The 9,000-nt window shown below is 42.1% G+C and overlaps 1 protein-coding gene across 1 annotated transcript; it reads left to right on the top strand.

The window, feature by feature from the left end:
• Nucleotides 1-1,133: 1,133 nt before the first annotated feature.
• prmt6 (protein arginine methyltransferase 6) lies at nucleotides 1,134-2,192 on the top strand (the record flags this gene model as incomplete). Its single annotated transcript, XM_083936521.1, has 1 exon — nucleotides 1,134-2,192. The coding sequence occupies exon 1, from the start codon at nucleotides 1,137-1,139 to the stop codon at nucleotides 2,190-2,192; it is 1,056 nt and encodes a 351-aa protein (XP_083792647.1). The 5' UTR covers nucleotides 1,134-1,136.
• Between the last annotated feature and the right edge of the window lie 6,808 nt (nucleotides 2,193-9,000).

Raw genomic sequence — 9,000 nt, 5'->3', positions numbered from 1 at the left:
TGTGTGTGTGTGTGTGTGTGTGTGTGTGTGTGTGTGTGTGTGTGTGTGTGTCACACATTGATGCAATATTCCAATATTGGTAACAACTTTGTTTGATATATATTTACTTAGTTGCAAAATTAGAGAACAGGAACCACTGTGTCAGAAGAGAAGATTTAAGCCATGTTTCCTTCGGGCTATAGGATTCAAAAATGAATAAGAAGTGTAGAAGCCCGTGCTCTGAATGACTTACCACATCTGCACCCACAGGACATCACTGAATTGAATGTACTCTCATCACTGAAGTGCACTCCTCACCAGTTGTCCTCTGTCCACACAACATGCTCCTCAGCAATGGCAAGTCTCACCTTTTTATTCTTTCTGCTGAGGAGAGGTTTAATCATTGCAGAGTGGGCTTTCAGTCCAAATTGTCTGTATTCCCAGATTCCCCATTGAAAGTCTTCACATAATCCTGTCCTTTCATGCACTTGTTTTATGTTGAGGACCAGCCTTTTTGTGGGACTTAAATGAATCTGTGTTTTAATATTCTTAAAAATTTGCCATTCCTTTCGATTTTTTCATCCTCTGAGGCACAATCACGGCTTGTCTCTATAAACCAATGTAATATTTTGTCCAATAATAAATAGTAGCCTCATAAACAGAGGGACACTAATATAATATTACAGCAGATTAATTAATAAAGGCTTTTAATAGTGAAACAATCAAACACATACATAATGGGAGTTTCTCTGTGTCCAATTATAATTTCAAGCTATTCTCAAAGAAAAAAAACAACACTACCGGGTGAATTGTGCCAAAATTTGTTCTATTCTGAGGACATTACAGATGGCTTTATTCCCCAAAAAAGCCTTATTAAGCAAGTGCCACATCGTTAATTGGCAGGTTAGATAAAAAAGAGAGGCGCAGTTTCTGTCATTACTCGCCATACCCAGTAGAAGCTACCATGTACCATCTCCCCCCTGACAGTGAATGCAGCAATCCGACCGCCGCGTCACTGTCGCCTGGTTGTGGGGATTGTAGTCTCTTTAAACGTGTGTCGTTCGTTTTTTGTGCGGTGGAAAACTACAAGTTCCAGATTTCACAATGCGGAAGTAGCACAACAAAACATTGCGAGGTTGCAGCACACTACCGAGAAGATGTCTCATGTCGTAAAGAAAAGAAAATTGGATAAAAGCCGACAGGACAGACTGTACTTTGACAGCTATACTGATGTGACTATCCACGAGGAGATGATAGCGGACCACGTCCGGACCAACACGTACCGGATGGCAATTTTAAGGAACAGTGAGTCCATACGGGGTAAAGTTGTACTGGACGTCGGTGCAGGAACCGGCGTTTTGAGCATGTTCTGTGTCCAAGCCGGTGCTAAGAAGGTGTACGCCGTTGAAGCATGCTCTATCGCCGAGCAGGCTGTGCAAATAGTGAAACAGAACAACATGGAGGACAAAATTGAAGTCATTCGAGGCACAGTGGAGACGGTGGACCTACCGGAGACGGTGGAGGTGATAGTGAGCGAGTGGATGGGTTATGCCCTCCTGCACGAGTCCATGCTCAACTCGGTCCTCTACGCGCGCGACAAGTGGCTGAAGCCGGGCGGCATCATCCTGCCCAGCAAAGCCGAGCTCTACATCGCACCCATCAGCGACCCGGTGGTGGAGGACCGCTTACAGTTCTGGTACACCGTCAAAGACCAGTACGGGGTAGACATGTCCTGCATGTCCGACTTTGCCAGGAGATGTATCATGAACTCCGACATCACTGTGAACACGGTGACCGTTGAGGACGTGCTTTCCCACCCGGCCCGCTTCGCCGAGCTCGACCTGTACTCGGTCACCGTGGAGGAGCTGCGGTCGGTGAAGGGCAAGTTCAAGTGCGAGTCGTTCGGCTCGGCGGCAGTGAACGCTTTCTGTGTGTACTTCACGGTGACTTTTCCGTGCCCGGACAAACCGCAGGCGCTGGTGCTCTCCACATCCCCATTCAAATCGGAGACGCACTGGAAGCAGGCGGTGCTGTACCTGGATGTTCCCGTGGATGTGGTGCAAGACACAGAGGTTACAGGAGAGATCAGCATGTTCCCCTCTGAGGACAGCGCCAGGCATATATGTATCCACGTGGACTACACCATAGGAGGGCAGAAGAGACAATCCAAGACTTTTTCCATCCCTGACTGGAGCAGCGAAGCACAGTCATAGTAGCATTTAATCCTACAGTTTGTTACAAGGAGACACACTCAAAGGCCTAAGCTGTTGTATTATTATGTGTCACCGGGATTCCCAAGCTGCTCAATGTGAGTTTTGGAGGAAGTGAAGCAATGACAAATAATCCATGTCTAAAACCATACTGTCACATCAGGTCTCACTTGGATAAATGCCTGAATGGACTGCAACTGATCTACACATACACATGCTCATGTAGGGGTGGGCGATATATCAGATATACTTGATGTATCCCGACTTGTTCTACCTCTTAACGCAGGCATCGGTTATCCACGTCCAGAGGACACAGCTTCCCGTTAGCTCAATGGCGCTGTTGAGCCATGTTTCTGTGAAAATCATGATCTTACAGACCATGATCCATTCGACCGACTTTGTTTGCTAGAGACGGTACATTGGCGAGGAAAATGCTGGGTAGTTATAGTCGATGAGCTGTTAGCTTTAGCCTAGCCCTACTCTCTTCCCTGTTGTCTACAGTCTCGACTATTATTATGCATGAGCTGATGTCCAAAAGTCCCTGTCAGTTGTAAGATATACATATATGCAAGACTGTAAGCAGAATTGTCTTCATGCAACAGCAGTTTGAAGCCTGTGTGCGCAGCCTGATTTGATTTAATAGGGCTTTGTAAAATTCCACCTGGTTGGGATTTCTCCCGTTTTACATGCAAATTTAAAATTATTACCCCCGCGACCCGACCCTGGATAAGCGGTTAAAGATGAGATGATTGAGATGAGACAATAGAAACCACTAATGAATACAAACAAGAATGTTGTAATAGCCCCTGCAACATATAGGCATATGTTGCAGGGGCCACTAGAATCATCACAAAAGTGTTAAATTGAGAGATTTGTTTTAGAGATTTCAATATATTGAGATTTAATACAGTGTAACGCGATATTCTCATCTAAAGTCAGGCTTTTGACCCCCTACTTTAGGCTTCTGTCTTAAGGGCATTTTAAACACACAGGGGCAACTTCAATCAATATGCAAACGGCAACTACGATAATTCTTTCTTAGTTTGGAGTTGTTTATGTCTTCTTTATACTTGTTTTCACCCCTAATACATAACTAATTAGAACAGGGTAAACCTAGACGGGGCACAGGGGGGTTTACTACCACCTAAACAGACTCTGTTGGTAGCGCGTGGCTGCTGCCAGCATCACTGTGTGCCATTGAGTTTTAATGCAGTTCGTTCTGCAGTGTTTGAAAGCTGTGCTGCCTCACATGCCCCTTTGGTACAATGAGGCATGTGTCTTAGCAATTTCTAAACAGGGTACTCGTGTTTTTACTCAGTTCTATGTAGTTTTCACCTGTTGGAGGGTAGCCGCACAGAGGGAGAAACATGGAAGAGCCATGTAAAATTAACTGAGCTGCACGGGCTTCCATGGCTTCTGTGGTCCATGTTGCTGATTCAATTGAATATATTAGACGTGTTTTGGTGCAGGTATCCCGTGACGACCGTGTCATTTCAAGTATGCAGCTCATTTGAAACTCAGAGTTTGGCTGCAAGGCCTTGGGCAGCTCCAGCAGTGGCAGTGGCATTAAAATGCCCCGTTTTGAATAAAGGGTTATTTCTGTTGTTGTTAGTATAGAACAGTGGTCAGATTGCTGATTGATTTTCTGTCAATGGTCTAATCAATTCAGCTGTAGTATTTAGGTTATAACAGTTTTATTTTTGGGGTGGAAAAGCGTTTGAATCAGTACTTGACGATCACATGAATCTAAATGTCTCCTGACTGATGCATAGTTTGGGTAGTTGTAGCTCTGTAAAGCAGAGTGAGGCAAGTTTCATCTGAGCTTTTACAAATTGTTAAATAAATTCAAAACCATGCTGCAGACGTCTGATATTCTAATAAATGTGATCATGCATATTGTCTAGTATCTGATCAAAAGTCTGCATTCAAATGAGGAGTAGACTGATATATTGACTTGGACTAGCTGCAGCCAGGCAGGACGGGTTTTACATTGGTTGTTTTTCAGTTTTTAATAACAAACTAAATTGGCTCATTTTTTTTGTTTTAAAACTAGCACTGACTGTTCTCTGTTCTCAGAACCCTCTGACTTTTTCTTAAATTGTTATCCTACCGCAGCAAAATATCAAAGACTGTATGATTTATTTCCTCCCTAGCCATTACAGACATTGTTGTCATCCAGTGACTCAGTTGTGGAAATATGAGTTTCTATCATCTGTAACACTCGAGGATAAATCTGTTTCATAAAAGTTAATAGTTCGATTGCCACGTTTAATTATTTGTGACTCATGTAAAAAGTGATCCGGTCACTGATCAGTCATTGATTTACTTTGTATACTGCTCAAGAGTCAGTGTACAATATTAAGGTTTTAGCAGATTATATTGTAGGGAGTCTGGTGAACTGATAACTGTGTCAAAGAGAAGTGTTTATCAATTGCATTCATTATGGAACAAATGGGAACTAGACTAATAAAATGTTTGACTGTTTCATGTGTGATGAGGCCTGACTGAAAACAAAGTAGCTGACTACATAAAGAATCCTGAGCATGTCAACATCACTATGGTTATATTTCTATAACCTCATTTATACATCCATAACTTTCCCACGAGACATCTGCAGGTTTAAACATTCATATTAAATAACTGTACTGAGGATGAACTGTGCTTTGAGCATAAGTCCTTTTTCAGGAGAACTGCATTTCATTGGAATAATTATTACTTATTAGAATTTAAAAGCAGCAAGTGTTTTTATGTGACATTATTACAAATACTGATAGAGATTATAAGAATGTGGATGTTGGGTTTTATTGAAAGGAGAACATAACTCATTGTTAAATGAATATAAATACATCCAAACAAACTTTTACATATCTATACATATTAACTCTTATAAAGATTTTAGTCTACCTTTTACATTACTAATGTATGTAAAAAAAAATTCTGACATTAAGTTAGAAAAACGAAAGGTACAAATTATATTTCTACTAATTAATAAAAGGCATGATTAGCTTTTCAGTATTGGCACTGACCTGCCTGAATACTGCACTGTTCTTTAGCAGTATTTGGAACCATCTGTCCTAAAGTCTAATTTTACACACACACAAGTTCCCTGGTCACACCAAGGACAAAGTGTTGATTAAACCTTTATGTAACTAAAGTAGACACTTTGGGCTGTGCTGAATGGGTCCATCTCAGCTTTCATTGAATGCGAGCCATGAGATGGGAGTGAGTCTTATAGAATAATGCACATTTCCTGTATTCTAATTATCCTGCAGTTAATAAATACACGTAGATTCCTGAAAACGTTGGATGATCCTTCACACCCTATCATCATTTGAAATATGGTGTTCATTTGTTTCCGTCATCAGTACAAATGTGAATCCACTCTGTAATGAACACATTGAGAGTTAATCACAAGCTACAGAAGCGTCTACAAATCAAGGGCATTGTCTGTCAGTATGAGAAAGAGTGAATAATTGCTGAATCCCATTTTGAACTGCAGACGTCTAGCCCTTGGTTTCCACTTGGATTAACTTAATTGCAAGATTCTGAGCCAATAAAGAGTAAACAAAAGCACATCCAAAGACTGAGTCAGCTGATAAAATACACCATCTGCCTTTTCTGAGTGACATAAAACAAGCTGATGAACTATTAGTTAGGGCGCACACACACTGTCCATCCGTACCGTGCCCCGGGCTTTAGGGTACTTGCCCCCCCTCCCTCTCCCCCCGCGCCCCAGGCCCGTTTGTACTCACACTACCTGGGCCTCGGCGAATGCTTCTTGCTGTCCATACGTCATCACGTCGTAACACGTCACACGCATTGATTGACGTCATTGCGATGCGTCGCTTTGTTTATAAATCTTTCCATAGACCTCGTAGTTTTTGTGCATCTTGTCGACTGTTTTTGAATATTTTCATCCGACCAAATCTGCAGTAAACACTCCACCTCCGCACCACACCAACGTGAACCTTTCGCCGCCGCATGGTCCGTCCTTCTATTTTCTATGTCCGAAGAGGCGCACATAAATGACGTCAGAACCGCTGTACAAAAGCCCACCTCTCTCAGACGGGCCGTGGACGGCCAGCTGGCCGCAGTTATGTGCGGAGCGGGTGCACTCACACTGGCCAAACGCACTAGGCTTGACCCGAAAAACCGGTTTTGGCCCGGTGCGGAAGGACAGTGTGAGTGGGTCATGATGAATCGAGAAAAGGTGGCTAAAGTATCCCTAACCCAAATCAGATCCTCTTGGAAGAAATCTCAAGTGTGCATCTGGCCTTAAACTGAGCTTCAGGTATAGTGTCCAGGAAACACTGTGTGGAGCTAACAAACTGGACAGTTTGAGCCTTTGGAGCACTTTTTGTCTCAAAGGGTTTTTTTGAGATACTTATCTATCGGAGCACCAAAGTGGGGTCATGCCTACCACCATTACCGAGGGTAGATGGTGGTTGGCATGCCCCCACTTTGGAGAAGCAGACGGGAGCTAGCACAGAAGCTGAGTAATGTACTTCTGTGGACGGGGGCAGCAGCTAAACACATTTTTAAAAAATGCGCGAAAAAATATCATTTTAAATGTACGATATATTTACAATATTTTCAGAGCTTTACCTATACCGTTTACACTGGGGTAACTGAAGCTGTTATCTATGCTCAATCTATCTATGATCAAAGCCACCAGATGCCATTGACAAAAACAGTAATTTTACTTTAAAGAGAAAGAAAGAACTCGATAAGTTAGCTGGTTTTGTTAGTTCCTCACCCTTTTTTTCATTCATCTTCAACCGCTTGTCTCTGTCGGGTTCGCGCGCTGGGGTGGAGCTGATCCCAGCTGACATTGGCCGTGATGGACAGGACGCCAGTCTATCGCAGGGCACATAGAGACAAACAGAGACAGACGACCATTCACACCTATGGGCAATGTAGAATCATCAATTAACCTAACAAGTGCATGTCTTTGGACTGTGGGAGGAAGCCGGAGAACCCGGAGAAAACCCACGCAGACACGGGGAGAACATGCAAACTCCACACAGAAGGGCCCCAGCCGGGATTCGAACCAGGAACCCTCTTGTTTCACCGTGTCACTCCTCACCCTTTTAAAACACCAAAGTATAGGGTAGCGGTAGAGTATCTCATACAAACGCACTTCAAAAAATATGAACTATCCTTTTAATTTACAAGTACTTTTTATAGTCAGTTAAAGCAGACATACAGACATTGGAAACTTATAGGAATATCGGATTTCAAATCATAACTTGGTGTAAGATGACAGTGTTTGAGATGAATAATGCTGAAGAGAACAGTGGAAAGGAAAACAGATATTTCACATGGTTATTCAACATGGAAATAACCCATTTTTTTGCCATTTATACCAGTCATGTATAATGTCATAGTATTGGCGTGTGTAAGTATTAGCTCCCGTTGCGACTGTTTCATGCATGCCCTTGCTAAACACGTCCTTCAGTGTCATTGTAACAGCAGTGATTTGATTTAATGAAACAGAATTTTCTAAATTCAAGCATGTTTGAAAACAGGAGCTTTCAGTTTATGACTGAGAGAGTAACAGCCGTTCTACAGTGTGTAACCCCTGTACACTCTTAACAAAAGTCGAGCAGTCAGACTGACTTAAAGCCCTGGTTGTAACCATATCAGACCAGGGTCATGTTGTCTAATGTCGCACCTGTTTTTTTTACTGGTCCATTGCTCTGTTGTGAAAGGGCTACAGTATGAGGTTCAGTGTCTTTCTTGCACAAGAAGCACTTTTATGTGGGAGAGAGACAGAAATAAAACCCTACGATTTTCCTTGAAATGAAATTCTACACCTGCAGCTGATCTAATGTGCACGTACAGGTACTGAATGTCTCCTTCTACAGGTGCCTGGAAAAAAAAGCCCCGCAGACAGCATATGGGAAGGTGTTTAGAGAATGGAAATGTCAAATGCAGCGCAGGAAGCCGCTGTTAAGCCCAGAATCACGGTCATGCATGCATGGCCACTCTTGGCTGCTAAATGCTAAACTAATTGTGATCCATTCCTGCCTGAGATGGTTAGGAAACCATTAGAAACAAGTGTTGAATCTTGAAATGGGATTATTTGTCTTGTATCGTATAGCAATTTTAGAGCCAATCAATAGAAAATGTGCTTAATCTAACTGATTTCAAGACTCATAGTTCAATGCAGGACTGGTGAATGAGACTGAGAGACAGTACAGACCAGCACAGTATGTGCAGTTGTCTATAAGAAGAAGAATTATTACGTTATTAATCCCGCAAGAGGAAATTCAATTTTTTTTTAAAACCTGTGTTTTAACTTTTGGACTGGGAAAGTCATGCTTAGTTTGTAGGGGAAAAAAGAGACATTTAAGTGTTTTAATCAGAAATTACATTACTATTTTGTAGAATCATATACACTGCACAGAACTGCTAATAGGGTTGTAATAGACTACAGTGGTTACATGAGTGATTTCAAGTAACTCACCTGAGACTTAAGTGACGATGTAAACCTCAAGTCAAGTATGTGACTGTGGTGATGTGGCTTTGTCCTTGAGATGTCAGCCTCTAGACCGATGGGAACACAGTGTACAGCTCCTCTCATCACTGTTGACCACAGCCATTCAGCTCGTTTTACAAGGCTCCCGCTGTATTGCCCAGAAAATTACAATATTTTATGGATGTCTATCTTAACAGCACTCCATTTAAAAATAGCAACGCTCATAAAACTGTAGCACAACAACAAAAACCTGACTTGTTACAATATGTTACAATATTTTATCAATTTACCATATTACAAAAATGGAAACATGTAAACCAGCTCACACAT

The sequence above is a fragment of the Echiichthys vipera genome (assembly GCF_963691815.1).
Source record: "Echiichthys vipera genome assembly, chromosome: 21".
Lineage (NCBI taxonomy): Eukaryota > Metazoa > Chordata > Actinopteri > Perciformes > Trachinidae > Echiichthys > Echiichthys vipera.
Note: the sequence above shows the minus strand (reverse complement) of the source record. Positions and strands in the feature narration are given on the sequence as shown.